At 39.7% G+C, this 22,826-nt stretch overlaps 1 protein-coding gene across 10 annotated transcripts in view; it reads right to left on the bottom strand.

The window, feature by feature from the left end:
- Positions 1–22,826, bottom strand: part of cacna1c (calcium channel, voltage-dependent, L type, alpha 1C subunit) — a 315,602-nt gene that overhangs the window by 216,605 nt on the left and 76,171 nt on the right. For all 10 annotated transcript variants that reach the window (XR_008388488.1, XR_008388489.1, XM_053649808.1 and 7 more), the window contains 2 exons: positions 7,445–7,796; positions 2,498–2,603 (listed from right to left, as the gene is read on the bottom strand). Coding sequence is in view for 8 of the 10 variants with exons in the window: in XM_053649805.1 (XP_053505780.1) it covers positions 2,498–2,603; positions 7,445–7,796 (458 nt within the window). In the remaining 2 variants the exon portion in view is untranslated. The remainder of the gene's footprint in view (positions 1–2,497; positions 2,604–7,444; positions 7,797–22,826) is intronic.

Here is a 22,826-nt window from a genome sequence, read left to right as displayed (position 1 = left end):
CACCGTTCATACTGTGGCTTTTCTCCTCTAAATCAATCTGTAAACTCCTTTGTGGTTTGTGCTAACTGCTCTAGGAGATGGTGGTGCTCGCTCCACCTAAACAAATCGTCTACTGTGGGGGAGTCTGTGGGGTTAGCATTCACGGGAACAGGGTTAGCTGAGTGACAGAGAGAGTTCTGGGCATACTCACAGCATGCAGCATGTCAGGAGAGTAAAAAAGACTCAAATAGCATGGATATTCTTAATTGAAATGTGGCTTGTTTGAATGAGACTGTCAGTGACTTTTCAAAATAATAGCAAGCAAAATATGTCTTTATAGTGTCTTTATAGTGATAAAATAAATAACATTTATTTTTATAAGCATACAATTGCTTATACTGCAAAAGTATGGAAAATGTTATTTCTCTCAAACCTTGTTTTTGTGACCAGGACACTGGTATTTTGAAACTTACTTATTTTCATTGAGAGAAAAAAAAACAGGTAAATTTTAAAACAATGTTTTTTTTTTCTGACCTCAAAGAGGATTACAACAGCATCAAGACATTGTTGGATGCCTTGACGTACTATATGATGAGTATGGCTGGGAGGTCATCAGAGTATTCAAAATGATGGCATTCCTGATTGGTCTACAAGGTGATTTTACCAAGTTTACCTGCCATCTTTGTCTTTGTGACGAAGGCACAGTACCAAAGGCAGGACTGGCCACAACAGACCAAGTCCACTGTAGGGGAGGAACAACATCAAGTAGGTGCGATTTGTGGACCCCCAAAAAGTGCTTATGCCATCACTGCACATCAAATTCGGTCTTATCAATCTGTCACAGCTCTAGATAAGGAGATGGCAACAAGAATTGGAGTGCAAGATTTCCCCAAGAAGCTCACTAAGACTGAGAAATTGGCTTGGAACAGTTTTGTCACAAAGCTTTGTCCAGGGCTTCCTGGGCAATCACAAAGCCGAAAATTGTGTAGAGCTGTTTAAACTATGGCACACTGGACTCCAGGTCCATATCCTTGATGATCATCTTGATAAATTCAAGGAGAACATGGGGGTATACTTAGAGGAGCAAGAAGAGCACTTCCAACAGGATATATTGGACGTTAATTGCTGCTACCAAAGACAATATAGCAAGAACATAATGGTAGACTACATTTTGGGGCTGCTTTGTGAAAGTAATTTATAATATAATCTTACAGTAAATCTTGAAAAACTACTCAATTCTAAATCTTTTGTGGTCATTTTTGGTATAACCTTAGTATACATAAATAATATTTATGTGAATATTAATTCATATTTTTTTCTGACTGTATGTGAATGAAAAGACGCAGATTTTCCCATTTTCTCAATGAAAATAAGTAGATTTCAAAATACCAATGTCCTGGTCACAAAAGCAAAGTTTGAGGGGATTAATAGCCATTTTCTATACTTTTCTGGCATAAGCAATTAAAAAAAAGCACTTACTACCACTTACTACACATGAACAAAAATTGTGTTACATACTGTTATTATAATATTAAAAACATTAAATAGAATTTATATTAAAATAGAAGCAATCTAAAAGTTGCAGTGCACACAAAAAGTCATAGTCCATCCATCTTCTACCGCTTACTCCTTTTTAGGGTCACAGGGAAATCTGGAGCCTATCCCAGGGAGCATCGGGCACAAGGTGGGGTACACCCTGGACAGGGTGCCAGGTCATCGCAGGGCACAACCACATACACACTCACACACCCATTCATACACTACGGAAACTTTAGACACGCCAATCAGCCTACCATGCATGTCTTTGGACTTGGGGAGGAAACCGGAGTACCCGGAGGAAACCCCCACAGCACGGGGAGAACATGCAAACTCCGCACACATATGGCCCCAGCGGGACTCAAACCCCGGAGGTGTGAGGGGAACGTGCTAACCACTAAGCCACCATGTGCCCAAGTCATTATAGTGTATGAAATAATTTCCTGTTAAGCTTACATATAATACTATTTCTCATATAATTATGGTACAAATGCATAAATCAAGAGCCAAATGAAGACACACTAATGTAAGTAAAACAACAGTAATGGAAGCGTTTTGTTTGCCCGTTTTCAGTGTATTGCCACATGTATTTTACATTGTCATGATGTTTAAAAAGAAGAAAGAATGTGAAACTCTGGTTAAAACTAAGGGGTGGTTAATGTTAAGTGTAAGCTTATGTGCAAATTGTGCAATATCAATATATCAGGTAAGTGCACAACAGTGTATTAACACTTTCCCCAAAATTTGTACCTCAATATATGTAATTCCCCAATTTATGTACTTCAACCATCTTTATGGATTTTAAATCAAGAGGGTCAGTGTAAAGCAAACATCATCACCACCACCACCATGAGAGCATTGGTATAGTGTGTATTCCTTGATTCAGCAGCCCAGACCTTAGTGGTTTACTAGTATTACTACAGCAGCAAGATAAGTAAAAAATAACTAAAATTAAAAAAAAAATCTCCACCATGTATCTTACCAGATTGGAGTTGGTGGCATTGGAGTCATCCTCAGGAAAGGGGATGTAGACAGCTAAGGCAACACAGTTAGCAAAAATAGTCATTAAAATGATGATTTCAAAGGGTCTGGAGAAGTGTAGAGTTAAGGGCTGAAACAAGTAAAGAATTTCAAGTCAATTTAAAGACAATGTGAACAACAGGTAAATGTTGACAGGTGCTGAGTTTTACTAAAAAATAATTTATGTGCAAGTGGATGCCATAAACTGCTAAAGACACATGTTAGCTGTGTCAAATCTAGTCTCATCTTCAGATGCTTCACCCATTGAACATTTGACATACAGACAAAAGTCTTAGATGCCCTATTTTTTTAGTATATATTTTGTTAAACATTATTATGACTCCTGCATTTTTAACAAAAATATTTTTGTATGTCAGTAAACATAATGGAGGCTGCTGGGTTTAACCTGCAAAAAATGAAGCAAGTGTGACAGTCAAAGTCTAAAGAAGAACTGTGGCCCAAGATGCTCAAAAAAATTTATCTAGTAATTTCCTTATAAAACTGTAAATTCTAAAATTGTACCTGAGACTACCAGAAATGTAGAATTTATGTAGAATCATTTAATTGAATTATTTGTAAAGGCATTTTTGCTTTCCAGCATTTCTTCATTGTATGTGATTGTGAATGTAATTTAAGAGCACATGTGTACTGTGATATACTGTCTAAACCCTTCTTAAAATAGGGACATGCAGGGTGTTCCCAGGATAGGTCCTGGATGCACCTCAACCCTGACCAGGATAATGTGGTTAATGGAGATGGATGAATGAATGAAATAAGTTCAGTGTCACTGGTAACTGTCAGTGTGTGTTTATGAATCATTTATTAGTGATGAACAAACATTATTCATGTTTAAACATTATCACATTGGCGGCTGGCGTTTATTAAAATAGGGGAAGCACAACTGTCTGATATGGACAAATATACAGTCCATAAGTATTTGGACAGTGACACAGTTTGTTTTGTAATGGTGCCTCTGTACACCACTACAATGGATTTAAAATGAAGCAGTTATGATGTGATTAAAGTGTAGACTTTCAAGTTTAACTCAAGGGGTTTAACAAAAATATTGCCTTAAAAGTTTAGGAATTACAGCCATTTTTAACAGATTTCCCACCATTTTCACAGGCTCAAAAGTAATTGGACAATTGACTGATAAGCAGTTTGATGGCCACGTGTGGCCTGTTTCCTCGTTATTTCATGACAGATTAAGGAGATAAAAGGTCTGGAGTTGATTCCATGTCTTGAATTTGCATTAGCTGTCACATTCTTCTTTTGTGATGCTTTTCGGGGGTTGTACCAAAACTTCTATGCGGACAATGACCCAAAACACACTGGGAACACAACAAAAGACTTCATCAGGAAAAAAAAGTGGAAGGTTTTAGACTGGCCAAATAAAAAATGAGATCTTAACCCAATTGGGCAGTAAAAGCCTGGATAAACATTGCAAAAGAAGAAACCAACAATTTGGTGATGTCAGTGACTCACAGGCTTGATGCAGTTATTGCAAGCAAATGATATACAACCAAAGTGTAATTTAATTTAGTTTACTTCAAGTCTTATCTGTTCCTATACTTTTACTCGCCTAAAAATTGTGTGGCCTGCCACCAAAAGGTGCCATGCTCTAAGCTGTTTAACATGTCTCGATATAAATACCAAGAAATAAAAGCTGAAATTCTCATCTCATTCAGCTTTTGAACTCAAACTTGAATATATAGCAAAAAACAAATAATTTTCCTTGCTGTTCCAATATTTTCGGAGGGGAGAGGTGAAAGGAACTTTTTTGCCCCTGGGTTTCAATCATTCATTTTCAGTGGCGCAGCGTGAATGCGCACACAGGCACGTGAGCGCTAGAGCAAAGCACATGTCCACACACATGCGAGGTCTCTCTCTCTCCACACACACACAAACACACACAGACGTTTGTGTCCGTTCTTGCTCTCTCTCTCTCTCTCTCTCTCTGTGTGTGTCTCTCGCACAAACACAAATTCCTTCCTCTCCCTCTCTCACACACGCTCTCCTTTCTGTGTCCCTTGAAAGGATTAGATTTTGTTACTTAAGGAGTTAATTGGTGTTAATTGGCTAATTAAAATTCTAAACTACTGAAGGAGGTATTACATGAAACTGGTCACTTAATGTGGCTGATTTAATGAGACTGATTAATTTATGAGACGGATACATTTATTTGTTTGGCTGCTTTGTTTCTCTTAGACTATTATATACATTTATTGTCATAGAATCATAGCACATGGTCTTATGCAATGTGACTCATAGAAACACTTTTTAGTCATAATCAAAAGCATATCCTCATGCAAGTACAAATAGGTCAGTGTCAAAGAATATAGTCAAGGTAAAACCATGTTAGAGTGTTCTTTTCATTCATTTCAAGTAAGCTTAGTGAAGAGGTGGCTCATCATCTTTATATGAAAACAGTCAGAGACTTATCCTTTGTATCATGAGAAATGGTGGTTCAATCAAGCACTGGCAGAGGCACAGAGAGAATACAGTGGGGTGCAGAATGGGTACTTGACCTCTTGAGAAGAGAAATACAGCAAGTGAGCAATGTAGTGTGAAAGCTTGGCACTCTTAGGACAAGAATCTCTTTCATACCTATCAGGTTATCTGGTGAGAAGCTGGTTGTGTGAAGTGGGTACAGTCATGATGGTACTAGGATTTATTACTTGTAGCTGGCTGGTGAGGCTTTCTGGTGCTAAATGTTTTAAAAAGCAGTAAAGAGTAATAAATTCAACATTTGGTTTGACAACAATTTGCTTTAAAAAAAAAAAGGGTAGGTTTTACTGAGCATCTTGGAGAATCTGTCACAGTTCTTCTGGAGACTGTGACTGTTGCACTTGCTTCTTACTTATTTATTGATTGATTTATTGATTGGTAGCAGCCTTCATTGTTGTTGTTTTTTGTTTGTTTTTTTTGTTTTGTTTTTTTTTGTCTGAAAAGTGGTCTGTTGCATAATATGTTGCTTTCTTTACTGATGTACAAACATTTTTCTGCAACATTTAATAATTTTTTGGAACAGTAACTCTTGGAAATCTAAAATGTTTTTGTAATGACTCAATAATGCAGGAGTCATAAATAAACATCTATAACAATATTTATACTGAGAAACAGGGTGCCTAAGACTTTTTATATGTACTGTATTTGCACAGCAGGCTAAATACAAGATAAAAACAGACTTGAAGGAATATGGTTTCAGAGTGCTCTTTTATATAAACAGCTGTGTTAGCGACCACCGAGCTGCCACTGCTGGGCCCTTGAGCAAGGCCCTTAACTGCTCAGTTGTATCCTGCCTCAATTTTTAAATCACTTTGGATAAAAGCATCTACTCTTAACATTGGCATTCCACATGGATGTATCCAATGTCCCTTTATACATTTATTGACTTTTCAGGAAATAATGAAACAGCTCACACAGAGAAGGTGCAGTGGCATGGTGCTCTGCAAACTCTGGCCCTCAACATCAAAGTTCAGCATTAACTTCATAAAAGTAAGGAGAGAGTGAGAAGTTTTATGTTCATATTCCATTTTACTAGAGCAGTGGGTTTTCCCAGCAGGAAACATTCTTTTAATGATTTTATCACCAAATAAGCTGGTTTCTACTATATAGACAGCTTCAGCTCTGAATGATCACAAGCAACACTTGTGATTTTAAAATGATTTGTGTGAGCCAAATGTAGCCTTTATCAGCCACAGAGGCCAAGCAATCTGTTCCTCAAAGTTGGAACTAGGTTGAGAGTGATTTGGTGCACCTGAGCTCATGGCACATGCTTACATGCGAATACCTGCCATTGTTGATCACAGCACATCACTGATGGCATCACCAGGTGAAACACTATCCTCAGGCACTCCGGCACACAATCCTGCAAAAGGTATCCTTCATACTAGGATATGATGACAGTTGTGACACGATGACCAAGCTCTCTATGGGTTTCGCCACTTGATACGGTGCGCAGACTGATGGCTAAGTCATAGCAGGTGTGCTAGAACCCCAGCACACGGGGCTTGTATGTTGTGAGCTTTAAGCGTATTACAGTGTTTGAAAATAGTTAGGCATCTTCCACCTGCCACACTCCCCAGGAGTTAGCCGTGGGATCTCCCCTTTGAGCTGGAGTCCCTTAAAAACTCTCTGAACAGACCCAGACACTATGCTGATATGAGTATCACTGCAGACAGACTTTTTGGTTGATGATCACTTCTGCAAAGGACCTTGGTGATCTTGACCTTGTGACTAAACTCAGGGTTCCTACCTAATTTTATATGTCTCAAAACCATGCCTGAATTACAGGAATTACTCTGTAGTTAATTAAATTTAATATAATTTAAGGCATCTCATGAAATAAAAAATAGTGTTTATTTAGAACATACTTATTCAGTTTACTGGTTTTAAGTAATGCACTTATTCAGCAACCACCACTTGATTAGTAGCTGTAAAACATTTATTTCAAATGTTCTTTAGGTGCTGTTAAAACTAGAGCCACATCTCCCAATGAACTTCTATGTCAATCATGCCAATCACATCGGTCAGCTTATGGATACATCCATTGCACACCAGTGTCTGTTCATATATTTATACGCCGTTTGTTTCAAACATTTTATGACTCAACCCGTCATTCTGTATTTCTGGCCCCGTGCTACAATATTTTTTCTAATACAACCTTATCAACTTTTCTGTGCTTTTTCTTTATTTGTATTAACAAAAGTATTACAATATTTAATAACTTAATATCTACACATTAAAACTGCCATTTATACAGAACAGTTGACATTAAAAAACAGTGTTAGACTGTTAGATGCTTTTTCAAATAATTTGCATAGAAAAAGAAACTGCAAATATAATATAAAAGGTACTGACATTTCTTATCCCAACATATTGAACCTATTTGCTGTTTGAAGGATACTTCCACTCCACAATACTGATACAAGCTCGTCTGAGGGGGTTTTTGAGGGTAAGGCAGAGGAGGGAGTGCGGGGGCCGTGTGGCCACTGTGCTCGTCTGTTTCTTGGGTTTGCTGTAGTGCTGACGCTGTTGCTGCGTAGAAATTGCTGTGGAGATGGGTGCTGCTGCTGCACTCCTTATCAGCTTGGCCTGACGTGCTGCATCGATAGCTGCCTGCCAGCTGAGGGCGGCATTAGGTGTAGGGATGTGTTCTGGTGCCAGACCTACCATACTACCTTTGCTAACACTAACACTGTGCTCCTTCTCACTTACATTAGACACCATAACCAGAGATGGGCTGGTGTAGTTAGAACCTGCAGAGGAAGGAGAGAGGGAGAGTGAATGTATGTGTACACAACACTGGAAAGAAACAGTCAGTAGTTTAGTTCTCACACACACACACACACACACACACACACACACACACACACACACACTGTAAAACATGCATAGTCTATATTCATGTTTCAATTTCCATATTATCCTTTCATATTTAGTGGCATACAAGTTTTTTGTTTTTTTTTGTTATGTCGTGCTACCCACTCATTCCACCTAGTACAATCACTGTAACGTTCTGTTCCCTCACCCTGTTTTGGTAAAGTATAATATGTATGTACAGCATTTGCAGGATTCTACCTAAATAATATGTAATTGCCTCTGTATATTCATCCTTTTGACAAGAGCTCTTGGAACTTTTCATGGCTGCTTTGATTTAAATAGTCATTCAAGTAATAAACCATAATAAGATCTGTAAAGTATAAATAGAAATATACTGTCTGTTCTGCCTGTTACACAATAGCAACTATTCTGAGGCTAACCTATACTTACTTCATGTCACCAATTACTTTTTACTACTTTATAAGTAAAAGTATTTTCAAGCTGAGATTCATGACCTGGATAAATTTGTCACCGTTTGACATTAAGAATGCATGAGCTGTTGGTTAATCGTGCTGATAAGGAATGTTAATGTTTATAATTAGGTTCAATTTCAATAATAGTCAAGCGAAGAATAATACACCAAACTAATACTTAAATATAGTAATGAAGTACAACTACTCAAGTATTGTCCACTATGTTTATAAAAATATGTAACATCCAGCCCAGACATTTCCCCTCCAGAGTGCCAGAAGGTGACCTCACCCAAGTTTTTGAAACATTCCCTTGTTTATTTCCATCATTTCCTGTTAGACGCTATGGGTACTTCTCAATACTCAAATTGTTGCTTCCTCGTATCCTCGCTCCTCTGCCCTCCAGCCCGTGACCCGGAAATTGATCAAAGTCATCCATCTTGAAGGACATATCAATTCTATAATTGCACCACAAGGAGGCGAGGAACAAGGAGTGAGGAAGCTTCCAGAGGAGCTAGAAGCAGAATGTCCTTTGACGATGTGATGGAATTTTGTGTGAAATATAATTAAATAATAATATGCTTACAATGTGTATTGTTATTAATTGATCCTTGAATGTTTGGATATGCAAAGCTGCACAAAAGATGACATAATTTATGTATTGTTCATTAATTCATTGTTGATTTACCCAGACATTTCACATACTATCAGTGAACTTTGCTTTATTAAGAATGTTGTTATTAATCAAACTTCTACAACATAATGGCAAATCCCTGAAGCACAGTGAAGTCATCCAGTTTTTTAGAACATTACGCCATCAGTTGCCTCAACAAGGGCACCCTGTTATTGCCATGAAAAAAATTCAAGAATCCTAGTGTGGAAGGCAATTATATGGCAGAAATCCCAATCGGCAGACATTGACAGAAAAATCACTTTGGAAAAAGCATATAATTAAACAATTTTCTTGTGGTCAACTGTGACTTCTGTAACATTAAAAAAAAAAAAAAAAAAGCAATGTCACAAAAATGCTGTTTAGTGTATTGAAGAAATTAATATGAGCATGTGAGTGTATGAGTAATAGGTTGAGGGATGCCAGATCTGCACAAAAGCTTCAAATATGAACACAGCATAGTCTTTAAAATATATACATGTACATAGTCTTTAAAATATATACATTTTCTAAGTGATGTAGTGTCCCTTACTCAAGTTTAATCATGTATACAGATCAATTTCAAAGTATTTTTATTCCATTAACTACACTGGCAGTGGGAAATCCTCAGTGGATTGCACAGAAAGGTTCTCACCCTGATATTTGAATCTAACTGGAGAGTTAACACCTTAAGCTGAGCAGTCCCCAGCTAGTCAGATGCTGCTACAGTCTGCTTCCTGATTTGGTTCATGGAAAGTTAGTCTGTGAACATAGCATCAGGCAAGAAAACACAACGATGAAAGAGACCAGTTATAAAACTGGGATGTTGGAACATCTAGACAATGCTTGCCTTTCTAAAAGCCTAAATGACAACAAAAACACCAGGAACAGCTATCATTAATGAAGAGCTTCTTCATGACTTCATGTAGACATAGCTGCCCTTCAGGAAACACATCTGGCTGAGTCAGGTACACTGAAAGAGAATTCCTACATGTTCTTTTGGTAAAGGAAGGGCAGAGCACATCTACCCATAATCCCAATGTGGCATTCAAACCACAAAAATATCAACAACAGACATGTTCTCCCCCCTCTTCCAACTCCAGGAGAAGTGCACAGAAGAGAAAACACCCCTCTGTATTGCTTCTATTGACCTCACCAAAGCAATGATCCTGGTCAACAGACATGGGCTTTTCAAAATCCTGTCAAAGATCCTGTTTTGGCTGTCCACCAAAACTGAAGAGCCATATTGAATCCTTTTTTTTTCTTTTTCTTTTTTTTTTTTAAAGAAGCTTGGTACAGTATTCAATGTTATTGTACATTTTATGTGGTAATAAAGTACATATTTTATGGCTAAAATGCATTTTAAATGAAATGAGATAGTGATCAGAGCTCATTTCAGATTGGGTTATTGTGATGATTTCTAGATTTATGCCAAATGCACTCATAATGAGTGGATGCTGTTATATTCTATTTGAGCCCAACTGAGTCTAAAAGACACACAAATACTGCTCTCAGATGGTCTTGTGAATTATCAAAATTAATATTGATATTATTATTACTTACCAATCACAACTTATACATTATTATTAGTAGTATTGCTGCTTTTTTCTACAGAGACAACTACATTTGAGAGGAAGTCTGCAAATTGCTGTAGAAATTTAAAATAGGGCCCTGGTGGCCTGTAAATACCAATGAGTGGAAATGATTGAATATATATTTTTTGTTCATTATGTTAATAAAAATTTTATGTACTTTATGCACTCATTTGGTCTAATCCAAGTCTCTTTTTAAAAATATTTTAAATCAGTTATAGTTTAATTTACAATAAGCAATTTAGATTAATAGAACAGGCATTATGAGAATCTCTACATGTTTGTGTATATATAGTTGTGTGTTGAATTGATGGTGGACTCCAGTTCCCAGAGTGCACTGCAGCCTACTAACATGGCTGCTACAGCCCACAGTTCCCAAGCCACATGCTTCATGTCACATTCACAGTCACCTAATTACTAGCTGTTTGCACCTGGACTCTCAGACACACACACACACACACACACACACATTATATAAGTCATTCACAACCAACCACCCGATGCAAAGTATTGTCCAGTGTTTTCCATAGCCTGACATGCCAAGCCGTATGTCTGCAAGATTTGTCTGCCTGCTTTCTTAATAAAGTCTGTAACTGCAACTGTATTCACTGCCTGACAGGTGTACAGATACAGTCTCATTATGGTGGAACCTGAGTGATGCCTCAATGCAGCTATGAATTGGCTACAAGAAATGAGTGATCTGAGTGGGATCTGACCCTAAAGGGCCAGACAAGCCTTAAAATGTAGCCTAATTATCAATAAAGCATACATTTTTTTCAGAGCACTACTACACTTCATTACATTCAGCAGTTTAGTGAGCATAACCTGTTGTAAGCTTCATTGCTATGATATTATTGCTATTTTGTGGGGGGTTTTTACAGTTACATTTATATAGTGCTTTACTATATAAATGTGGAGAGAGAATCTCTTCAACCACTGTTAGTGTGTTGCATCCACCTGGATAATGCAACGGCAGCCACAGTGTGCCAGAACGCCCACCACACACCAGCTATTAGTGGAGAGGAGAGATTGATGTAGCCATGATAGAGAAGGGCCAATGAGAGAATTTCGACAGGACACCGGGGTTACACCCCTACTCTTTTACGATAAGTATCCTGGGACTTTTAATAACCACAGCGAGTCAGGACCTCAGTTTAACATCTCATCCGAAAGACAATTCAGTTTTTACAGTATAGTATGTCCCCATCACTATACTGGGGCATTAGGCCCCACACAGACCACAGGGTGAGCGCCCCCTACTGGCCTCACTAATACCACTTCCAGCAGCTCTGGCATAGTTACCTCTGACAGTCAGTATATCATTCGACCCTACATGGATAACTATTTTAGAAAACCTGTTATTTAAACTCACCAGTATGTTAATGAAGTAGACTATACTTACAAAATACCAAGCTTAATTATACACTGCAAAAAAGGCTAGAAATAAGCTTAATAATCTTAAAGTTTATTTATTATAATCTTATAATAGGAAATAACAGAACCCCTATTTGAGGTGCACTACAAGAGTCATGATATCACCAACCGTCTTTCAGCAGCAGTGGATGCAAGTGCAGATTTATTGATCAACAGTGCAAACAAACAACAAAATAGTGTAGAATCAAAAACCTGAAACAGAGAAATGAGGCAAACCATGCAGGCTATGAGCAGGACTCTGGGACAGACATGACAACCACAAAAGCTTAACATGGAGGTGCTTACAAACTACAACTTATAAATGGTGCTAAATCAGGATTCAATGAGACAAAGGTGATAGTGATTAGGACATGTGACATGGTCATGGTCAACATAGTTCAGCGCCATGACACATGACAGTGGCGCTGAGCCAATTTGATATCCAATAATGAAGGACCTCCTGTGCTGCCCTTTGGCTAGATCAGTCTGGAGTTGAAAATGCTCTGTTGCATGACTATGTGTTCATGGAGGGGGGTGAGAGAAATTGTTCATGAACATATGTAGCATCCTGTTGCATACATTGAAGGACCTGAACTTCCTTGCAAAGTAGATTCTGCTCTGTCTCTTCTTGTAGACTGTCTCAGTTTTACATGTTCAATTCAGTCTGTTGTCTATGTGCACTCCAAGGTGCTTTTAGGTTATTTAATGTGCTGTGAAATTGTTTTTTTTTCTTCTGATTTCTCCTGTTTCTGTGTATATCTCATACAAAAATACTTTTAGATCTTCAAACAAAATGCAACATAAAACAAAGGCAACCTGAGTAAACACACAATACCATTTTTTTATTAAATTTTTATTTAAAAAATAAATTATCCAACACTTATCACCCTTGTGAAAAACTAATTGCCCCTATAAACCTTAAAATCTGGTTGTGCCACCAAACGCTTCCGGTAACTGGAGATCAGTTTTTCACTTACTTCTAGGACTAGGAGTTACTCTTATGCTTTGGATCTTGCTGCATAATCCAGTTGGACTTGAGTTTCAACTTACAGACTGAAGAAACGGACATTCTCCTCAAGGATTTTCTGGTAGAGGGCAGAATTCATGTTTCCCTCAATTATTGCAAGTTGCCCAGGCCCTGAAGCAGCAAAGCATCCCCACACTGTTGGGGACATTCTCCTAAATGGTTTGAGGATCATCAAGGTGTGTTTTGGCAAAATTCACATGAGCCTTAATGTTCTTCTGGGTTAGCAGTGGTTTTCACCTCACCACTCTTCCATGGATGCCATTTTTGCCCAGTGTCTTTCTGATAGTGGAGTCATGAACAGTGACCTTTATTGATGCAAAAGAGGCCTGTAGTTCCTTTGATGTTGTCCTTGACTCTTTTGGACTTCCTGGAGGAGTAATTGCTTGGAGGAATTTTAGAAGGTTGGCAACTTCTGGGAAGGTTCACTACTTTGCCAAGTTTTTCCATTTGGAGATAATGGCTCTCACTGTGGTCCTTTGGAGTTCCAAAGTCTTTGAAATAGCTTCCCAGACATGTATTTCAATCACATCCTTCCTCATCATTTCTGGAATGTCTTTCAATTTTGGCAACTAGTGTTACTGGGTAACACTAGTTGCGTCTAGTCTAGCTGAACTGAATTATTATTGAAATTTCATAGATTTCGGCAATTAGTAATCAGGGGGGCAAATAAATTTTCACATAAAAAGGGAATACCACTGTAACTATATAATAACATAGTTAAATAATGTAAATAATAATAGAAAAGCATATAAATGAAGTCTTTAAGCCGTACTATGGGAATTTGTATAAATCACAGCGTGTTAATCCTGAGTCAGACTTGCTTCGCCATCTCGATAGGCTCAAACATAAGCTAAAACATGTTCTGCTAGATGATAAAGAGATTTTGTATGAGCCACATAGAGAGGAGGAGTTAATTGATGCGATTCAAGACCTCCCAAATAACCCAGGTCCAAATGTGTTTAGTGCAGAGTTTTCTAAAATGTTTCTGGATGTTATTAAGACCCCAGTGTATAAGGATGCATTTGACAAGGGAATCCTTCTGTCATCTCTTAAGTCATCTAATATAATGCTTTTTTTTTATTTTAAAAAAGAGAATACAGAAGACCCAGTATGATATACTGAAGTGTTTTACCCTATCCTTACTGGGAAGTATAAGCATACTGTAAGTTAACATCATATCCAATTTATTGTACATCCTAGAAATGCTTGCTGTTCTCCATTCTTCCAGAAGAACCAAAGCTTGTGAGCAGCTAGCCATGCTATGCCCAGTACTATTTGATTGTGGTGAAACTTTGTGATGAGAATGGAGATGATTTTGCTTTGCATAATTTCTGTATGCATGGTTACATTTTACTTTTCCCAGGGAGCTCCAATCCAGTGTATGAATATTCAGAGAACTTTTCAAAGGAAAAAATGGAAAGTAATTACTTGGCTACTTCCTCATTCCTGATGTTTCTTTCCACCCCAGAGTCTTTGAATACTGGAAAACAATATCTTGAACACCAGGACAATCTGACCGGTACTGTAAAGTGAATCTTTGATACTTAAGCAGGCTTGTGACCTGTGTGCTCACCGTAGCTGGTGATGTCTTTGTGAGTGCCCTTAATGGCAATGAGTTTTTTATTTCCTCAATAACTAGATACATTTCCATCTACTTTTTTTTCCATTTGACTTTGTTTGAGTCAAGGGTCTCTGGACGTTAGCAGATTATAAATCCTGATTGTCAGTTGAATTAACTGATTCAAAGATTCAAAGCTGGTTCAAAGCTGATCATTTTTGCAAATAAATTCAGATTTGTCTAGTACACAAGAAAAAGCAGATCTGTGTACAGGTTCATTTCATCCATGTCTTATAGCAAGCGTGCTGAATTTAACCCCCTGCAAAAACATTCTAAAACTGACGGCACATTTGTTGAAGTGCATCATGGTATTGTAAAACGTGGTAGCCCAGTCAACAGCATTTCTGGTGAGGAGTGTTGGCTAATAGTTTATTTAGAAGCCCTTATGTTTGCCTGATCAATCATTGTTTTCAGGAAGAGCCACATGGAGCCTAGGATGAGTCTCTTCTGTGTTTGCAGTTTGTGCTGGAGAGCTTAACTTTAAGGGTAAGAGTGGTGCTTCTGGTGATCTGATGGTGTTGTTGTTTATGTAGTCCTAGTCATTGGCTGTGAGAAGCAACAGCCAATATCTGATTCCAGACATCTTCTGGAGCCACAGAAGTGGACCCACTTGGTGGATGTTACATAGATAGTCTTTTCGGAATACCATAGACTTGCTCCTGCATTCGAACTCCTGCTGTGATTGTAAAAACTGTACATACTGACAGGACTCCTATTAATAATGGGCCATCTTCAGAGTTAGTATATTCAGCAACTTAATTGTGAATGTTACATTGCTCATTAGGCATCAAGATCTACTTCAAGATTTCTGTAATGCTGCTTTGTGAAAATATATATTAATAAAAGTGCTATACTAATACATTTTCCAATTCAAAATGACTAGCTAGCAACCAAACTCCTACGCTAAGGACAGTCAAATCTGTAGAGGTCTGGCTTTATTCCTCACCCCTGACCACAAACGTTGTTCGAGTAATAGTAAATTGGGAAAAGCATACTGGGAAATCCATCATAATGGATTAACAAATAAAATGATGTTTTTAAATGGCCTGTGTATATTCCTATTATGAAGGGTGTAAATGGGTTCACTTGTCATACTCCATTGTGGGAGAGCAGCTTTGCTATGGCCCTACTGTCCTCAAACAAGATTAATCTTCCACTCTGGAGATTACAGCATTTGCGCTCTCTCTCTCTCTCTCTCTCTCTCTCTCTCTCTATATCTATCTATCTCTCTCTCTCTCTTTCTCTCTTTCTCACTCTCTCTCTCACACACAAACCGTTACTGTATTTTATTCTCCTCTCCTTTCTCTCTCCTCTGGTTGTCCTCTGGTCCCCTGGTTGCCTCTCTTGGTCTCATTCTCATCTACCTTACCTTCCATAGCCAAGAAATAATTAACTGCTCTAAGTAAAATCAATTATGTTAATTAGATCAGCAGAGCTATTCTGGAGAGTTTAAGCCTGGGAGGAGGAAGAGTTGGAAAGATGTGTGACCATATTTCAGCCCCACATGCCTGTTTTTAGCTGACAAAAGTGGAACCCAATGTGGTTTTTTGTTGTTGTATACTGTCCACCTCACTGTTTGTTGTGCGTTCTGAAATGCTTTTCTACTCACCATGGTTGTAAAGATTGGTAAATTGAATTACCATAGCCTTCTGGCAATTAACCATTATCTCTCTTATCACTGAGGCACTTCTGCTCACATACCTATCAATCACTGGATTTTTTCCCCACACAATTCCGTGTAAATTACTCAAATTACTGTTTCTGTAGTTTTTTTGCCTATAGTCAACATTAACATTCATCTCAAATGTTCCTCACTGTCTCGATCAAGAATCGCTTGCTTTTTATGAAGAAACTTTTAAGAGTGGAATATTGGAAGAGGGGAAAAGTGCGATATACAACAGACTTAGTGGGTAAAGAAATTGTATATACACACACAGCACAAATAATTGCACAAAAAAATTTTGTAAAGTGTCGGAGTATATAGTAACGAGATGTAAAGTAAGTGGTAATGGAAGAAGAATAAAGCATGTATATGACTCAGTGTTTCATGTAAATGGAGGCACAGACGGTCCAAAGGATAAGGCAAAAATCAAAAACATAGACAGGCAGAGGTAAGGCGACCAGGCAAATAGTCCAAACTAGGCAAGGCAAAGAAACAAGGTCATAAATGTGAACAAAATCAAAACCAGAATAAACAAACACGGTATCAAGGCTTGGTAACGACAGAGACAATTGGCAACTGAGCATATACTTCACAAAGCAACTGTCTGTAAACAGTCTCTGTAAAGGAGTAGGTAAGGAAGTGGAAGTGTAATTGGCAGCAGGTGTGTCTAATTAGAACTCTGAAGATGGTGAACATGTCTGTGTGTGTGTCTGGGATTTGTTGTCGTCTTCAGCCATGTTTGTAGTTCATGGTGCATTCTGGGAAAGAGAGTCGCTGGTTTGACATGACATGACTCAGGTTCCGAGGCAGGCATTATCCAACAAGTAGCAGGTTCCTCGAGGAGCTGAGGAGCAGACATGAGGCTGGGGCCAGTTCGCCGGGGTCATTAGGAAAGACCCAGGTTTGGGAAGTTGTGTTGTCAGCTTTAGATGGGGGCTTGACTTGGTGGGCCATCTCATCTGCCTTTCTTGAGTGTGGAGCAATGTCCTCCAAGGAGCAAGGAGGCAGAATAATGTCTTCATAGGCAGAGAAATATCCTCAGCTCAACAGGAGAGAGGCTGAGCAGCATCCTTAGTTGAGCAGGGAGTGGAGACTGGAACTTGACTTTGGAGGTCGCCTCGTTAACCTCATGATGGAGCTCTGGAGATGAGACCACCTCGTGGGTCTCATGCTGGAGCTCTGGGGAGGAGGTCGCCACATTGACCTGTGACTGTGGCTCGGGAGCTGAGGTTGCCATGTTGACCTCTGACAGGAGTTCAGCAGGTGAAACCACCTCGTTGGTCTAAGGCTGGAGCTCTGGAGATGAGGTCGCCCCATTGACCTCTGGCTGTGGCTTTGGGGATGAGGTTGCCTCATTGACCTCTGGCAGGAACTTGACTTGGGAGGCTGTCTCATCGACGTCAGACTGGAACACAGCTTGGGAGCCTGCCACGTTGACCTTTGGCAGGAACTCTGCAGGGGAGACCACCTCGGTGATCTCACGCTGGAGCTCTAGAGATAAGGTCGCCACGTTGACCTCTGGCTGGAGCTCAGCAGAGGAGACCACCTTGTGGGTCTCAAGCTGGAGCTCTGCTCTTGCTCTCTTGTGGAGCTGTTTGTGGGTACACCAGTTGCTTTTGAAACATTCCTGAGAGCAGAAATTTGATCCTAGTATCCTGAGTTTAATACAGATTGGACACTGTAGCTTGTCTTCTTTATGGCAGCCCTCGGTCTTGCACACCTGTCTCACCTTGGAGCTGAGCTGTGGAAGCCGCCCTGTCAATCCACTCATAAAAAGTGTGGAGCTGGCGTGATGTTTTCCCCGCTCTACTGCTGCTTCCATGTTAAACCAAAGTATTCTGTCACATAATGGAGGCACAGATGGAAGCAAGTGCATGTATGGCAGTTTAATAAAACAACAAGTACAAACAATCAGGCAGAAATCAATAAACATAGACAGGCAGCGGTCAGGTGATCAGGCAAACATTCCAAACTAGGCAAGGCAAAGAGACAAGGTCATAAACGTGAATAAAGTCAAAACCAGAATATATAAACACGGTATCTAGGCTTGGTAATGACAGAGACAAAAGGCAACTGAGCACATACTTCGCAAAGCAACTGTGTGTGAACTGTCTGTATAAAGGAGTAGTGGAAGTGGAAGTGTAATTGGCAGCACATGTGTCTAATTAGAACTCCAGCGATGGTGAACGTCTGTGTGTGTGTTTGGGAGTTGTAGTTGTCTTCGGCCATGGTTTTTGTTCGTGCTGCATTCTGGAAAATAGAGTCGCTGGTTTGCCGTGACATGACAGTAAAATTTAGATGAGTGGGCCTACAAGCTATGTTGTAATAGAACAGAGCTCCCACTCCTTTCTTAGAAATTTCTGAAAAGGGTCATGATCCTTTGGTCGGCGTTAAAGCATTCCCCTATAAATATGCTGCATTCAACTTACCTCAGTAATGGGAACTTAGAACTTGGAATTATGTCACATTTGATCTCTGTGCATTTTAGTTACACTGAGGGGAAAAAGCCAAGGATGCTGCATGTTCGTGTTATGTTAGCAAACTAGCCAGCTAACTGTGAAATTTACCTACTCAATTTACCGCCTCAAAACAGTGAACTGTTCAGTCAGTGTTATAGATTTAACAAGCAAATATGTCTGTATGATTATTGGTCTAAAGCAAATATAGAATAACTCATTTAAAGGGAAGAGGTTTGTTTACTGTTTACTGTTGATGCTGTGAGCAGCCATGTTGATTTGTCATCACTTGCTGAAATCAGGCTGAAGGAGACCATCCTGAGTTTATGAGTATTTTTTGTTTTCCTTTGGGTTTTCCCAGTTGGAGGTCAGAATTTTGATTTACAAGTTTTAGTCGAATGCAGCTATAATTAGTGTCTCATGAAGTCTCCCACTTTCTTTTTTCCCTTCTGATCCTTTCCATGACTGTGTCTTCTTTAGGAAAGGAAAATACCCCAGAATGAAAATAAAACTTTGGGCTTTATTGTGATTATATCCTTGACAATTTTAAGTGATTATAAGTTCAGGATGAATGCAGTCTTATATTTGTTTTATTTAATATTAAATAAATCTCTCTACAGTATATGAAACTATAATAATGAAATACCAAAATTATGATACTAGGCAATATTAATATTTCCTTTATTGTTAATGTTACAGTCATTGACATGTATCTCATTCTGAAATTATTTTGTCTACTGGTACCATGCTTAATATAATGATATCATTAATACAATAATAATTACTATTACACCCCATACTAAAAATGATACATCCTGATTCAGGACTGACTCATCCATTAGGATGCGCAATTATACAATTATATATATATATATATATATATATATATATATATATATATATATATATATATATATATATATATATATATATATATAGTTTCTAAAATATCATGTTGTGGCAGCTATGGCACTGTACCATTTCAAACCAAAAGAAGATGGTTGTTTTTACAGGCAATTTGGAGGGATAGGTCTGGTTTGAATTGCTCCATCTTTGCAGCGCCCATTTTATCTCAGCCAAGAAGCTATATCAGTAAAATTGCTAACTATGAATTTTCAGGCTCAGCTGGCTAGTTTATGAAAATGCCTAATTTATATCGCTTTAACAAACCCATGTAGCTCTATGTCAATCATCTTTTTACTGAGGTGTTGCCTTTAATGTTGCATATATATATATATATATATATATATATATATATATATATATATATGTGTGTGTGTGTGTGTGTGTGTGTGTGTGTGTGTAAAATCAGAAACATTTGAAGGAAAACTAGGACAAATAAAGTTACAATAACCTGGTTCCATAAGTGTGCACACCCCTAAACTAATAATTAGTTGAAACATCTTTTGATTTTATTATACCACTCAGTCTTTTTGGAGTGAGAGTTTATCAGCATGGCACATCTTGAGTTGGCAATATTTTCCCACTTTTTCTTGCAAAAACACTGTAGATCCATCAAATTGTAAGGGCATCTCCTGTGCACAGCCCGCTTCAGGTCTCCCCACAGATTTTTACTTGGATTCAGGTCTGGGCTCTGGGGGGCAGCAAGTGGAGGTGTCATATATCAAGGAGGTAACTCTGGACTTCAGTTCCCATCAGCCACTGCACTGTACTACATGTCACATGACCAACTGCACCTGAATCACATTTCTGTTAATGAGCACACTTATTTATAGCCATTGTTTGCACCGCTTCTCTGTCTTACGGTTGTCTTAGACTACCGTGTTCCATGTTACCGTGTTTTGTTTCTTGCCACAGTATTTTGCCAAGTTGTCTTACTGTCTTTGTTTTGTTTTGTTTTGTTTTGTTTTGTTTTGTTTTGTGTTTAAATAAAACGTTGTATTTCTGCGGTTGCTTCCGCCTCAACCTTGAATCGTGACAGAATGTAAGACCTTCAACAGAAGCAGCAGATCACTATGAAGTACCTGGGTGTCACCATGCCACCTATGTTCACGGAGTGCTACGCTACGCCAATAGGAGGAGGAGTACTAAACTGAGCTATGTAAGCAGGAATTACCTGGGCTTTAATCTACCACCTATGTTCACAGAGGACTACGCCACGCCACGCCAACAGGAGGAGGAGTCCGGGTACAAGTGGAAGTCTGTGGTTGGGGCTAGTACCATTTCCCACCCTCCCTCCCCTATAATGGATCTAGTTCAGCAAACGGAGTCAGTGGAGAATGAAGGTCAGCCTCCCTGTTCGTCTGAGGACGCCGCTCAGCTTTTTGGGTCAGCTGAGGATGCCGCTCAGTCACCCGGGTTGGCTGAAGACGTTGCTCCATGTCCTGACATACCCAAGTGCTCCCCTCTGTTCAACAACCCCGTGCACAATGCCGCTGTGCTTGCCGGTTCAGCTGAGGACGTCGCTCCGCCTTCCTGCTTGGCTGAGGACGTCGCTCCGCCTTCCTGCTTGGCTGAGGACGTCGCTCCGCTTTCCTGCCTCTCTGAGGACGTCACTCTGCTTTCCTGCTCCACTGAGTACGTCGCTCTGTTTGCCTGCTCCGCTGAGGACGTCGCTCCGCCTTCCTGCTCAGCTGAGGACATCGCTCCGCCTTCCTGCTCGGCTGAGGTCGTCGCTCCACTTTCCTGCTCGGCTGAGGACGTCGCTCCGCTTTCCTGCTCGGCTGAGGTCGTCGCTCTGCCATCCTGCTTCGCTGAGGACGTCGCTCTGCCTCCATGTTCCACTGAAGACGTCGTTCCTCTTTTTTGCTGCACACCGTATGTCACTCCCCCTTCCTGCTCCACAGAGGACATCGTTCCCCCCTCATGCTCCGCGGAGAGCATCGTTACTCCCTTTGGCCTTTTAGAGAACCTCGCGCCTCTCCCTGGCCTTGCAGAGAACCTCACTCCCCTCTATTGCCTCGCAGAAATCTTGGAGCTTCCCTCAGGCCTCGTGGAGAACATTGCTCCCCTCTCCTGTCCTGCAGAGGAACTTGTCCCACTGTCCTGCCACGCAGACGTCGCTCTGAGCTCCAGCCCCGCTGAGGATGTCTCTCTGCTTTCTTGTTCCGATGAGCATGTCGCTCTGTTTTCCTGTTTCACTGTTTTGCTCTGCTTTTCAGTTCTACTGGGGACATTTTGCCCAAGGGGCCAGGACCACCAGATGGAGGGAGTGCATTTTTGGCCGCTCTGGGAGAAGCACCCTGGGGGGGGTCACATGATCACCTGCAGGTGGTCACATGTCACGTGACCACCTGTGCCTGAATCAAATATCTGTTAATGAGCACACTTATATATAGCCATTGTTTGCACTGCTTCTCTGTCTTATGTTTGTCTTAGACTACCGTGTTCCATGTTACCGTGTTTTGTTTCTTGCCACAGTATTTTTCCAAGTTGTCTTAGTGTCTTTGTCTTGTTGTTTGTTTGTTTAAATAAAACGTTGTATTTCTGCGATTGCTTCCGCCTCAACCTTGATTCGTGACAGGAGGCAACTCACTGAGATGATTTCTGTGGAACTTCTGTGATGGGCATGAGGGTACTGTGTCTCTTGGTGCTGAGGACTGCCACAGTTAAAGCAAAGTCCCTCCCTTTTGCTCCTTTCGCATTGTGCAGTGATAAGCTAGGTTTGACTGATTTGCATCAGTTCCACAAGATTTGAGTCAATGGCTGGTTTCCACTCCATGTTAACTCCTTTGGTTCATAGAGTTAGTCAGTGAACTTTCTCCATGAGCAGGTAGATAAACTGATTATTGTGTTGCTTGGAAACTCCATCTTGAAATATAGGCAGCATTGAAGCATGAAACCCTTACATAAGGCTGGGTCACCGGAGTACTTGTCAAGCCAAGCGATGAGGCGAGTAGCAGTGTGAAAAGATTTCACCGGTACAGCTAGTATTCTGTCAGGCAGCAGAGATGACTGCAGTTGCAGGAAAGTGCTTTATTTGAAAAATGGTGGGCAAACAATACCAAATCATAAACAATATTATGGTCAGAAATGGGCAGAAGGCAGGTGATCAACAAAGAGAGTTTTGAGGGAAAAATCAGAATAAAAATACCAGCGTACAAAAGATAAACTCACA

This window comes from Ictalurus furcatus, chromosome 19 (assembly GCF_023375685.1).
Source record: "Ictalurus furcatus strain D&B chromosome 19, Billie_1.0, whole genome shotgun sequence".
In the NCBI taxonomy this organism is placed as follows: Eukaryota; Metazoa; Chordata; class Actinopteri; order Siluriformes; family Ictaluridae; genus Ictalurus; species Ictalurus furcatus.
This window is presented reverse-complemented; position numbering and strand designations above follow the sequence as displayed.